Genomic DNA, 13947 nt, shown 5'->3' on the forward strand with positions numbered 1-13947 from the left:
AAATGGGACTGCATTACGATGGATTTCATCACCGACTTACCTCGGTCTTCACACGGGCATAACGGTATTTGGGTTATAGTCGATAGGCTTACGAAGTCTGCTCACTTCTTGCCAGTGAAGATTAACTCGCCGATCGACTATTTCGCCAAATTATATGTTGATTGGATTGTCCGTTTACATGGAGTTCCGACAAGCATTGTCTCGGATCGAGATCCTCGATTTACGTCACGTCTTTGGAAAAAGTTACAAACTGAACTCTGTACTAGCTTAGATTTTAGTACCGCTTACCACCCACAGAGTGACGGTCAATCTGAAAGGGTTATTCAAGTACTCGAGGATATGCTACGAGCGTGCGTGTTGGACTTCGGAGGTAAGTGGAACGAATACCTTCCACTTGCAGAGTTTGCATATAACAACAGTTATCAAAGTAGCATCGGAATGGCACCTTACGAAGCTCTATACGGTAGACCATGTCGCTCACCAATGTGTTGGGCTGATGCTGAGGACCGTATTGTCTTAGGTCCTGACATTATTAAAGAGACTACCGAGAAGATTCGTGTCATCCGAGATCATTTGAAGGTTGCTCAAAGTAGACAAAAGTCCTATGCGGATAAGCGAAGGAGGCCTTTGGAATTCCAACCGGGTGACAGTGTGTTTCTTAAAGTTAGTCCTCGCAAAGGTATTCACCGGTTTGGTGTCAAAGGGAAGTTGGATCCACGCTATATCGGACCGTTTCCGATTGTGGACAAAGTTGGGGCAGCGGCATATAAACTTGAGCTGCCAGGAGAACTTTCACATATACATAATGTATTTCATGTGTCTCAGTTAAAGAAAAGTGCACCCGATACTAAACAAGTAATGACCTGGAATGGTTTGCCATTGGAGCAAGATGTGTCCTATGAAGAAGGACCGGTGTGTATACTTGAAAGAGAGAATAAACAGCTCCGAAATCGGCAAGTACCAATTGTAAAGGTCAAATGGATTCACCATGGAGTTGAGGAAGCCACATGGGAACTGGAATCCGACATGAAGACGAAGTATCCTCACCTATTCGACCAATCAGGTAATTTCGAGGACGAAATTTTTTTTTTAGGGGGGTGGAACTGTGAGCCCCTGTAATTCTATTTAGTAATTTCGGATTTTCATACGGTTGATTTCGAGTTTTATTCCTGATATTTAGAAGTTGAGTTAGTCCCGAAATACTTGGGCTAGGAACTAGTAGTAAGGTTGAATTTGGTTCGGAGACTTGGGTCGGCCCACATTATTGAACATATTGAGGAAGTTTAATTAGAGTATCAGCTACCTGAGTGCATGTTGTAGATGAAGTGTATAGCTGGGAAGGAGACACACGTCTAGGCTTCTGAACACCCACCGACCCACCGACTCACTCTCACCTATTTCACCTTCCTCTCTTCTAGTCTGTCCCAAAAACCATGCAGTGAAAGAAAAATCCAAACCCAGAGTTTCCTTCACCGAATCAATTACCCTCTCCTTTGTTTCATTAAAACCTTCACCAATCTCACTCTTCTTCCTGTGTAATCCTCACCACCCACCATAGATACCAGCCATGATGGTTATTACCTGAAGGGAAATATGGGTGTCTGACCCATCAATTGAGATTGATCGTCTTAGGCTTGGATTCTGGATCGATTAAGGTAAGCTTCTTGAGCTCAGATATGTTCTTGGTGAATTAGAGATTGGGTTGTACAATTTTGATAATCTTGGTCTTGTTGGTATTTGAGATTGGACGGAGGAAGAGAGAATTGGAGAAGTGGGTTCTAGCGTTCATTGCTGCAATTGGAAGTTAGAGGCGTTGGGTGTGGGCATCAGTCACTAAAGTGGTCAAGGAAGGTAAGCTGACAATGATTAGTATAATTATATTTGTGGATTTTGGTTCATGCATGTTGAGGTGATGACGTCCTGGTGAGAATCTTGAAACAGGTCTAGTTGATTTAGTTGTTTACTAGTAATTAAAGAAAGATGAGTGGGTCTGCTTGTTGATAGCTTTATCGTTTGGTGATTTTGGAAATTAAGAGAGTTTAAAAGCTGTATTGTTTTGGTTGTTAAGTTGCAGACGTAATTAAGTACTTGGCAGAAATTAGATTAATTAGAGGCTGGGTTTGGTCTGAGTATATGTATAATTGTGTTGTTGTAAGAGCTAGAGTGATGGACATGATTGTTGGGTATAATTGCGGTACTTGACCAAAACTAGATCAAAGTTGAAAACTTGGCATGGTTTTGAGATACAATTGTGAGCTGCATGTTGGTGTTACGATATAGAAGGTACAATTCAGGTTTTGGTCAGAAGGTTGTTGGCATGTTATGATGCTTAATTATAAATCAAAGGGAGGCCATGATTATAAAGTTTGGTATATGCTATGTTTGACGGTGAGCTTGTCTCCTTGGTGAAAGTTATGTACTCTATATAGAATTATTTGATTGTAATTCATAATTGGTCGAAATGGGTATATAGGTGAAGGGTAACCGTTTGTCTGTAGAGAGTTACTAACCAAAGATTTTCGGGTTTAGGATTTCCAGTTACCCAAGGCTTGAGAAGCAAAGGTGGAAACCCGGAGATTTCTTGAGTATGGATTCCAGGTAGGGGGAACTCACCTACGCCTCGCTAGAGTTTTCTATATATATTTGTTTTAAGTATTGCATGACTTACGCACGGTTTCGGTTTATTTTATGATATTATATTATATTCTATTTTATCTTCTTTTTTATCGACACGGAAAATTATTAATAACGTGTCGAGGCCGTGCCATGCGGTTGAGTAAGTTAGATGACTTGAGAGCGAAGGGTGGCACTGACTTCCTTGGGTTCGATCCCCTTAACCTCCGGAGGGTTAGTTACGCCGGTCGTTCGGGTATCCCGGTCGTAATGACGGGCCCGGTACGTGTGTGTGACTAGGTAGTGGACGCTCTCGCTACGCTTACCTGGTAATCATTCTAATTAAGGTAAGGCCGTGTAGTTGGTCCATGGGACCGGTCATCTGGTTATAGAGATACTGGGATCCCGTCTATGAGTCGTATGTTTTACAATTTTACGTACCTTACTTATATACGTTATACGGTTTATGCATTTCTCATTTTATATCACGTTTTACTACATGCTATTTATAAAACCTAGTGGGGTTGAGCTCCTCTACTGGGCGATGAACGTATGTGATGCTCACCCCTACTTTCCCTCCAGGAACTGAGCAGGAGCCAGCTGAGGATCAGGCTTAGACGCTTGGGTGTTGGCATCGTCAAGTTGTGAATAGCTTCCTTTGGACTTGACTGTTGGTCTGGCAGGTGTTGCTTAGTCTCCCTTCTTTTGAAATTGTGAATGTGACTTTGTTTTGTTGTGGGAACCTTGTAAATTTGTTATTATCCACCTGCCTATCCTTTGGTGTGTGTTATTTAGCGTGAACTTGAAACCCGAACCTTGGACTCGTAACTTTTGTGGAATGTAAATAAAGTACTCTTTTGTTGTAAAATCTTTACGCTTCCGAATCGTACTCTCAACCTCAATTGTAAACGTTTTTCTCACCACAATCCTAAAAGGCCTTGCAAGCTTTTGTGGCACGGGTTTGTGGCACAAGCTGCAGGCTCGTGTTCAGAGGCTTGCGGCGCTGTAACGTGATCCTTCCGGGGCGTTACAGAATGCCGCAGATTTTTATTTAGAATAGTCTTTTAATTTCCAAGAATTATGTAATGGCAATATGCCTTAGTCAATAAATGACATTTTGTATTAATTCTATCTTATGTGGCGCATCGAATTAAGTATGATGTCTAGGAAAGTAATTGAGATTAGTGGTACTTAAGAGAGCCTCGCTCCACCGACATCTCTCTACTTCCCTGGTCATATTTGATTAGAGTTACCAAACGGATAGAGTGACTACGATTTGATTTTTATATTGGATTAGATTTTGGTCACGAAACTTTGATGTAATCATTGGCTATTATTAATAAAGTATCGATTTATTTTATCTCATGTCGTAGACATATTTTTCGAACTTTATTACTTCAAAGATATAAGAGCCAATGGTTTTCATGTGGAAACACATTGTGAGAATGGACAAGTGTTCATTTGCATCACCTCTGATGACTACAGAAATAAACGAGTATTAGAGAAACTTATGTGTCGATCTAGTGAGTTGTATGCAACCACTATTCGAATAATTGAATCCAATCATGTTATGAGAGATGACTTATGGGGTTCTGACACATATAGACTTCGGCACGACCGTTTGGGACATCCAGGTCGTGATATGATGATCCGTATATTAAAGACTTCGCACGGACATCCATTTTTCAGAACGAAAAGAAGTAAAACTCGGTTTTTGGACACCGAAGGAGCCCTTGCGCCCCATGGCGCCGTTCACCCCCAAATCCGGCCATCCTTGGCCGGCGCCACCATCCCCCTGCGGCCTCAGGGTGGCATTGACGCCACCAAGGCTCTTTTGTCTCCAAACTTTACTTCTAAGGTCAATTGTGACTTCGTGGCTCAACCAAAATCCTCATTGGTTGTTTCTAAAGCCCATCCTTCGTTCTGCAAAGCCTGCTCTTTAGCAAAATTAGGATCGAGACCATCCTATGCAAAGGACACTAAATAAAATATACCATTCTTGCAGAGAATCCAAGGTGATATTTGTGGACCTATTCAACCACCTTGCGGATCATTTAGATATTTTATGGTATTGGTTGATGCATCGACACGTTGGTCACATGTCATGCTATTGTCCACAAGGAACGCTGCATTTGCTAAACTCCTAGCACCAATAATTAAGTTACGGGCTCACCACCCTGATCATCCTATTAAGTCTATAAGATTAGACAATGCTGGGGAGTTTACATCAAAAACTTTTGATGATTATTGCATGTCCATTGGGATAGAATTTGAACATCCAGTTCCTCATGTTCACACCCAAAATGGTCTCGCAGAAGCCGCCATTAAACGACTACAAATGGTCGCCAGGGCATTGGTAATGTGTACCAATCTCCCTATTTCTGCTTGGGGCTATGCAATATTGCATGCAGCTGTGCTTATTCGTCTGAGGCCCACTACCACTCAACCCTTTTCTGCGTCCCAGATGGTGATTGGGTATGAGCCTAATGTCTCACACTTACGCATATTTGGGTGTGCAGTTTATGTGCCAATTGCGCCGCCACAGCGCACCAAAATGGGTCCTCAATGACGATTAGGCATTTATGTTGGATATGATTCTCCAACGATTATCCGCTACATAGAACCCTTGACAGGCGATCTCTTTACCACTAGATTTGCAGATTATCACTTCGATAAGACAGTCTTCCCGTCGTTAGGGGGAGATAAGAACATCAATGTTCAACAGGAACGACAGGAAATGTTGTGGTCTGTCCCCACTCTGTCTCATCTTGATCCCCGAACTGCACAGTCCGAAATTGAAGTGCGGAGAATTCTCGATCTTTAGAACGTAGCAGAATCGATGCCTGATGCGTTTTCTGATAACGCTAAAGTGACGAGATCACACATACCTGCTGCAAACGTGCCTGCAAGGATTGATGTCCCTAAAAATAGAGGACATGACGCCATCTCAAGGGCAATTGAGCATGGCGCCAACGTCCCCTCTCACAGTGATGGTGACGTTGTGGCTAGGCCCATGGCCCCTTCCAGGAAGCGCGGGAGGCCCATAGGTTCGATGGATTCTAGCCCAAGAAAGAAAACGAGTTTGGCACAAAATAATCCATTAATCATCGATGTAAATAATCCATCTCATGAGAATATTCCGGATTATGGTTATGTCCAAGAGACATCATTGGGGGACGCTCCAATGTCAGAACCAACTCCAGAGAATAGAGAGATCTCAATGAATTACACTAGTGTACATGAGATGATGGATAGAAATTCCATGGTAATTGATGATGTATTTGCATATCATATTGCAAAAGGAATTATAGAATATGATGATATCGAACCTCGCTCTGTTGAAGAATGTCAACGAAGAGCAGATTGGCCTAAATGGAAATATACGATCCAGGTTGAAATGGATTCACTAACAAAGAGACAGGTATTTGGGCCTGTAACGCAGACACCCCCAAATGTAAAGCCTGTTGGCCATAAATGGGTCTTTGTTAGAAAGCGTAATGAGAAAAATGTGGTGGTAAGATATAAAGCCCACCTTGTGGCGCAAGGTTTCTCACAACGCCCTGGAATCGACTACGAGGAGACGTATTCTCCCGTAATGGACGTTATAACGTTCTGCTACCTTGTCAGTTTGGTAGTTTCCGAAAAACTTGACATGCAGCTCATGGATGTGGTTACAGCATATCTCTATGGGGATCTAGATTCAGAGATATATATGAAGGTTCCAGATGGACGTCAATTACCCAAATCAAGTGGCTCTAAAACACGGAGCGCGTTTTCAATAAGATTAAAACGTTCACTATATGGATTAAAACAATATGGATGGATGTGGTATAACCGTCTAAGTGACTACTTGATTGGGAAGGGATATATTAATAATGAGATATGCCCATGCGTGTTCATTAAAAGAACAAGTTCCGGATTTGCAATCGTAGCAGTTTATGTCGATGACATGAACCTAATTGGAACTCTAGATGAGTTGAAGGAAACTGCTAAATACTTGAAATCCGAATTTGAGATGAAAGATCTTGGGAAAACACGGTTTTGTCTCGGTTTAGAACTCGAGCACCGTAGTGATGGAATTTTGATCCACCAGACTGCATATACTCAGAAAATTCTAAGGCGCTTTCATGAAGATAAAGCAAAGCCTGTGAGTACTCCCATGATTGGTCGTAGTCTTGAGCCCGGAAAAGATCCGTTTCGTCCAAAGGATGAGGACGAAGAACCATTAGAGGCCGAAGTGCCCTATTTAAGTGCAATAGGCGCATTATTGTACTTAGCTCAATGCACAAGACCGGATATCTCATTCGCAGTAAACTTGTTAGCTAGACATAGCTCTGCGCCAACACGCCGCCATTGGATTAGTGTAAAGACAATCTTTCGATACCTAAGAGGTACGATTGATATGGGCCTATTTTATCCCTACAGAGAGAAGAGGAATGACGGAATAATGGGATCGGACCCCATTAGGCATGGAGCCACCGTCCACCATGACAAAGTGGCCGGCCATATTGCCGCCAACGCCGCCACCACCACCAAGGGTGGCCGGCCTCATCCTACTCCCCTCCATCAAAACGACAATGATGTTTTGATGAGTTTTGCTGATGCAGGGTACCTCTCTGACCCTCACAAAGGTCGCTCCCAAACGGGTTATGTCTTTACCATGGGAAGCACTGCGATATCTTGGAGGTCTACAAAACAGACCCTTGTTGCTACTTCCTCAAATCATGCAGAGATTATTGCTCTACATGAAGCCGTGCATGAATGCATATGGCTAAGGTCTATAATTAGACATATTCAAGGAAGTTGTGGTTTGAAGTCTACCACAGATGAACCTACATGCATTTATGAGGATAATGCAGCTTGTATTGAACAAATGAAGTTAGGTTTCATCAAGGGCGACAACACCAAGCATATATCGCCTAAGTTCTTTTATAATCAGCAACAACAATCACTTCTAAAGATTGATCGAAGTGAATCAAATCCGATCAGAGGATAATGTAGCGGACTTATTCACTAAGTCGTTACCTAAATCCACCTTCGAGAAACATGTGAAGAGTATCGGATTGAGAAAGTTATCCGAACTCCCACGATTGTAGCAATCAGGGGGAGATATCGACATCAGGGGGAGTTATGATGTCTACATGTTCGATCTCGAAAAGTGAAGGACGTGTTGTGCTCTTTTTGTCCTTCGACCAGGGTTATTTTTGTCCCACAAGGTTTTTGTTACCTGGCAAGGTTTTTAACGAGGCAACGGATGAAGCGTCACCACCAAGTTTGAGCGGCACAAGGGGGAGTGTTGAAGGAAAATCAACATAGTGTGCCTTATCAAACTAGGAGTAGTAATAGGAGAGAAGGTTCTAGAATTCCTAATCCTACTCGGATTAGTATTCCTTGTAACATTAGAATATGTACTTTGTAATCCCTATATATAGGACTCCTATTCTCAATAATATGATGATGATTCTCTTTTCAATCTCTCTCGATTTCTCTTTTCCTTAAACATTATCTTCTTTTTTTTTAACTTATCTTTAATCAACTCTTTATTTACAGAAAAAATAATTTAATTAGCTGGCATAGAAGCCTTCTCGTAAAAGGAAAAGGATCAAGGATCCCATTCCTATAAGGAAAAGGATGGTAACTTGGTCACTACTCTTTAATTAACCCTAATCCCTAAAGAAAAAGGAAACCAAGCCAACCTCATTTCCCTATAAATAATGCAGAAATGGAAACCACAGAGCTTACTCACTTCACTCACAAAACAACCATCATCACAATGGAGAAGGGAAGGCTAATCCGCCTCAATGATCACTGGGTCTCCATTGCTATAGACAATCTTGATTCTTTTGGGGATGTTGGATACCTAGACTTCAGGTTTCTCGATCAACTCTTACCCCACTGCTCCAAAGATCAGTTGATTCACCTCGAGAAGAGCACAAAAGATGTAGACCTGACTCCGATCACCGATAAGCTGTGGAAGAAGTTCTTTGAGAGAGACTTCGGTGGCAAAGCCACTGATGAGGTGATCCAGAAAATGAAGATCAAGAAAGTGAGTTTCAAGTGGTCGAAGTTGTACCAGGTCAAGTCGAAGAAGATGGAAGAGGATGAGAAAGAAGTCGGTGAAAGGTTGAAGAAGTTGTATGAGAAAGAAGCGGCTCGGAAACAAAGCCGGCAATTTAAGGTGTTGGACAGGGTTCCACGACCTTCTTCGTCAAGCAACAAAAGAACTGGGTCCAAGAAAGAGAGCAAACTGATGAGCAAATTAAGGAAACAGCATCTGAATTGTCTGGAAGTGAGAAACAATGAAGCTATGAAGATGAAGAGAACTGCTGCCAAGTGTTCTGGTCTCATCAGAAAGCCAAGAACGAGTATTAAAGCTATGAACGTCTTTTGAAGCATTGGTCAACCTTGGTGGTGGCCTTCAATCTTTCCTTTAGCTAGTAAAGAATTTAAAGATGAACATTTGTTATTGATTTCAAGAAAAAGAAAGAAAAAAAGTTGTTGGTCAAAAGATCAACGTTTGTTCTTGTTCATCTTAGTTGATCTTGTATTCTTGTTCATCTTTTTCTGTATGTAAATTAACTTGTGATTGATGAAATATAAAGCTATTCTTTGATGATAATTTGGTCTTTAGTTGATCTTGGTTTTTTGTAATCTGTTGCTTGTGGTCTAATCTTGTTGTCTTTTCCAGTACACATTCACAATACCAAATCTAATGAAAAAATGAATCTAAAAGAATAGGTCTATGATATCATGCCTTGGTCTGGTTATCAAATATTTTGAGTAAACAAACCATTTAGTTGTCTTCTGTTTCCAGTTCAGTTATTGCAGGCGAAAAATGGAATGAACCAATGAATTAGAGACCATGATGGGAGAAAATGATGGCCCTTAATGGCTTTTATAAATGGAAGTAGGATTCAAGGATCCTCGTAAGCTCAAAGCAATATGGCTTTCACTGAGCAGTTGACCAGTTGTTCTTGCAACCTAGATGGAAATTCCTTCAACTGGTATTGATTGGGGACTTTTTTTTTTTTTATTCATTCCTCGAACAACAAACACCTTCAATTGCTCTAATGTCTCAAGAAGTATTTCCTACAACTATTGATTGAGATGTAAACAGAAATACTGCACATAGTTTTCTGTAAGGTTGACTATTTTCACAATTTCTTGATATGTAGTTTGTTTATGACAGAGTATTATAGGGCTAAACTATGAATCAGAAAGAGATGTTGCACAAAGAAGTCAATGAAATAATGAAATTCACAATAGTTTTATTGAAGTTTTCTATACAAGTAGGACTACTTGAGACAGACAAGCTGGAAATATAAAACAACATTAAGAGGCTTTAGCTTTGCCACAACAACGAACTCATTCAAATTATCATGATAAAGATCAGACCCTCTCGCCTCTCCTTCCACTCCGATACTCTACCAGTTGCCACCCCTCGGCATCAATAACAGGCTTTGGTTTTGCTTCTTTTTTCTGATTCTCTGGACCAATCTTATTAGTAACCCTTCCATTACCATAATATCTTTGGCTGAAGCCATTACCACCATTAGTAACCCTTCTTCCATTCCCATGGTACTTTTGGCCAGATCCATTGCCACCACCATTAGTAACCCTTCTACCATTCCCATGGTACTTTTGTTCTGGCCCATTAGTCCTCCGCGGACCACTGTTATATGATCTTTCTGAGGACACGGTACTAGTACTAGAGTTAGATTTTACAGGACCTTTCTGGGCTGCTTGGTACTGTGAATTCTTGAACTCATTAGTAACATGGTTAGTAGTCTTTGTATGGGGAGCAGAGTTCTCCTGAAGAACAGGAAGACTAGTAGTCACAACTGATGCATTGTTGTTGTTGCCTTGAGTTTTTTGAGCCTCTGCAGCCTTGTTCTTTTGTAAGGCACTTGCATAAGTCATCGCATTAACCCCCTCCTCTACTTGCTTGTTTCCTTCTTGCACTTCATCAGCACCTGTCTGCTGAGTTTCCACAATAGTGGCTTGAGTCTCCTTCTTCATCTCAAACAAAGAAACATTGTTTGGTTGATTATTGATTGGTGTCTTTACCAGGATTTGTCCAACAAAGAAGGCTGTCTCTGTGGAGCCAGCAGTACTAGTAGTACTACTGGAGAGAGATGTTACAGCAGCTGGTTGTTGACTGATAGCAATACTACTAGGCTTCACTGAACCAGTAGGATTAGGAGTTTCAGCAGCTTTGACAGGAGCTTTTGAGGCTTGGGACTGCGAATGGCCATCGATATCAGATCTTTTAGAGACATCAGTTGCACTAATTGGTGCCACTGCCTTTGCCCAAGCTGCAGCAGGAATATGAGTTACACTAGCCTTGACACCAGCATTTGGGGCATGGGGCTGTGAATGGTGATTTTTATAAGACGTTGCTGAAGAAACAGGAGGAACACGAGTAGCAGGAACTCTTGAAACTTGCTTAACATTGTGCTCTTTGTTTCTATGTAAATCCACTAGCATGCGGAGGTGCTCCTTGTTCTTCCTTTCTTCCTCCTCCTTGTTCTTCTTTTTCTTCTCTTCAAGCTCTTTGTATTTCTCCTCTCTCTTCTTGTTCTTCTCCTCTTTCTTTGTATTTGCTGATACAAAGGCTGGCTCTGCTAAAGCCGCCATGGAATCAAAGAGTTAGAAATCCTTATTCTGAGATGAAATCAATCTGTTTCTATTGCTGTGAACTTAGGCCTTTTTATGGATTCATCATGACAAGAATAAATCCATAAACAGTTAGAAATACTAATTGAATACTAAATCGTATAGGATTAGGAATACACCCACTAATACTACAGTCTATAGGATTTCCTGAATCGGCCGGGTTACACATGCTTGCTACCCAAGCCAAAAGAAAATCTAGAATCGTCATTTAAGATTTAATGTGCGACTTGGTTGACTGATTTAGTTTATTATTATTTTTTTTTCCACTTTGCTTTGCTTGGGTCTAAATTGAGAGAAATTTTATATATCAACAGAATCTACCTTGTTTTGAAAAAACTTTTATATACAGAAAAACTAATTTAATTAGTTGGCATAGAAGCCTTCTCGTATAAGGAAAAGTAGGGGTCGTCAACGGGCCGGGCCTTGTTATATTTTTAAATAATAGCGGGCCGGGCCGGGCCGGGCCGGGCTTTATTAAAAATAGACGGATCCAAGCCCGTCCATATAAAGCGGGCTTTGCGGGCTTTTTCGGGCCGGGCTTGGCCTTGCGGGCTTTTTTGGGCCGGGCCTTGCGGGCTTTATGTATAAATAAATATTTAAAGACACAAATATTTTTTTTTTTAATCAAGCTTTGGAAATTCATTGGATAATGATCAAATACAATCAAAGATAACATATCTATAATTCTATATTGTACCAAAAAAAAATCTTTATTTATATATAGATACTAATTTATTGATAAATAAATTTTTAAGGGCACTAATTTTTTATAAATCTATATTTATACATCATACACTCCAAAGAGCAACATATAGCAATTCAAAGAAAATGAGAAAAATGACCGTTGGATGTGATTATTACAATAAAATAAGAGTGTGGTTAAAAATTTAGTCAATTTCACCATAGTTTCAAACCCGATCGGATTGGTCAATTGTAGTCACTTGCATGTTTTCTTGGTTGACCGATAGCGTGATGAACGCAAAACTTGCTTATTTTTTTACATCACGTTTGTAAATATTTCATCGATGGATGTGTGTGGACATAAGATAAAAATTTCAATTTTTAATTACAAATACGTTGGACTATACTAATTTGTCTCCTAAAGTTGTATGACTTATACATTACATTTAAATTGTTGAGGTCCATTCTAAAACAACCGTGAAGTGGAAGATGAATTTGGAGAAACCAACCGCTCGATTGAGAGATTGTAATATTTTATGGTGGTTGTAAAAAATCTAGCAAATTTGGTTATCGTTTCGAATTCGATCAACTAGGTCAAACGTAGTTACTCTTATAAACCTATATTTATATATCATACACTCCAAAGAGCAACCCCTATCAATTCAAAGAAAATGAAAAAACCGACCGTTTGATGAGTTTATTACAATAAATTATGAGTGTGATAAAAAATTTAGCCAATTTCACCATATTTTCGAATTCGATCGGATTGGTCAACCGTAGTCACTTATATGTTTTCTTGGTTGACCGATGGCGTGACAACCGTGAAACGTGCTTATTTTTTCACATCACGTTTGTATATATTCCATCGATGGATGTGCATGGACATAAGATAAAAAAAATTAATTTTAATTACAAACACATTGGCCTATACCAATTTTCTTCCTAAAGTTGTATGACTTATACATTGCATTTAAATTGTTGAGGTCCATTCTAAAACAACCATGAAGTGGAAGATGAATTTGGAGAAACCAACCGCTCGATTGAGAGATTGTAATATTTTATGGTGGTTGTAAAAAATACAGCCAATTTGGTTTTCGTTTCGAATTCGATCAACTAGGTCAAACGTAGTTACTCTTCTAAACCTATATTTATATATCACACGCTCCATAGAGCAACCCCTATCAATTTAAAGAAAATGGGAAAACCGACCATTGGATGTGATTATTACAATAAATTATGAGTGTGGTTAAAAATGTAGTCAATTTCACCATAGTTTCGAACTCGATCGGATTGGTCAACTGTAGTCACTTGCATGTTTTCGTGGTTGACCGATGGCATGATGAACGCAAAACTTGTTTATTTTTTTACATCACGCTTGTAAATAATTCATCGATGGATGTGTGTGGACATAAGATAAAAATTTCAATTTTTAATTACAAATACGTTGGCCTATACTAATTTGTCTCCTAAAGTTGTATGACTTATACATTGCATTTAAATTGTTGAGGTTCATTCTAAAACAACCATGAAGTGGAAGATGAATTTGGAGAAACCAACCGCTCGATTGAGAGATTGTAATATTTTATGGTGGTTGTAAAAAATCTAGCAAATTTGGTTATCGTTTCGAATTCGATCAACTAGGTCAAACGTAGTTACTCTTATAAACCTATATTTATATATCATACACTCCTAAGAGCAACCCCTATCAATTCAAAGACAATGGAAAAACCGACCGTTAGATGAGTTTATTACAATAAATTATGAGTGTGGTAAAAAATTTAGCCAATTTCACCATATTTTCGAATCCGATCGAATTGGTCAACCGATATTTAGAATATATATATATATATATATATGCACATATTTTATATAGAAGTATAAGAACTTCCACACACACACACACATATATATATATCTCTATATATATATAAACACACACACATACATGATATATTGATATATATATATATATATATA

At 39.7% G+C, this 13947-nt stretch overlaps 2 protein-coding genes and 1 long non-coding RNA gene across 3 annotated transcripts; 2 read left to right on the forward strand and 1 right to left on the reverse strand.

The window, feature by feature from the left end:
- Positions 1 to 1310: 1310 nt before the first annotated feature.
- On the forward strand, positions 1311 to 3557 carry LOC133718167 (uncharacterized). Its single transcript, XR_009850117.1, has 4 exons — positions 1311 to 1655; positions 1743 to 1851; positions 2530 to 2598; positions 3196 to 3557. It is a non-coding gene; the product is annotated as an uncharacterized LOC133718167 (long non-coding RNA).
- A 4778-nt stretch (positions 3558 to 8335) lies between these two features.
- On the forward strand, positions 8336 to 9004 carry LOC133716819 (uncharacterized). Its single transcript, XM_062143474.1, has one exon. The coding sequence runs from the start codon at positions 8336 to 8338 to the stop codon at positions 9002 to 9004; it is 669 nt and encodes a 222-aa protein (XP_061999458.1).
- A 998-nt stretch (positions 9005 to 10002) lies between these two features.
- On the reverse strand, positions 10003 to 11250 carry LOC133716820 (cell wall protein IFF6-like). Its single transcript, XM_062143475.1, has one exon. It carries the CDS (start codon positions 11248 to 11250, stop codon positions 10003 to 10005), a length of 1248 nt encoding a protein of 415 aa, XP_061999459.1.
- Positions 11251 to 13947: the final 2697 nt, after the last annotated feature.

This window comes from Rosa rugosa, chromosome 6 (genome assembly GCF_958449725.1).
Source record: "Rosa rugosa chromosome 6, drRosRugo1.1, whole genome shotgun sequence".
Lineage (NCBI taxonomy): Eukaryota > Viridiplantae > Streptophyta > Magnoliopsida > Rosales > Rosaceae > Rosa > Rosa rugosa.

Excerpts from the sequence above, each read along its gene's own strand:
- LOC133716820 (XM_062143475.1), bottom strand. The coding sequence starts at position 11,250 with ATGGCGGCTTTAGCAGAGCCAGCCTTTGTATCAGCAAATACAAAGAAA.
- LOC133716819 (XM_062143474.1), top strand. The coding sequence starts at position 8,336 with ATGGAAACCACAGAGCTTACTCACTTCACTCACAAAACAACCATCATC.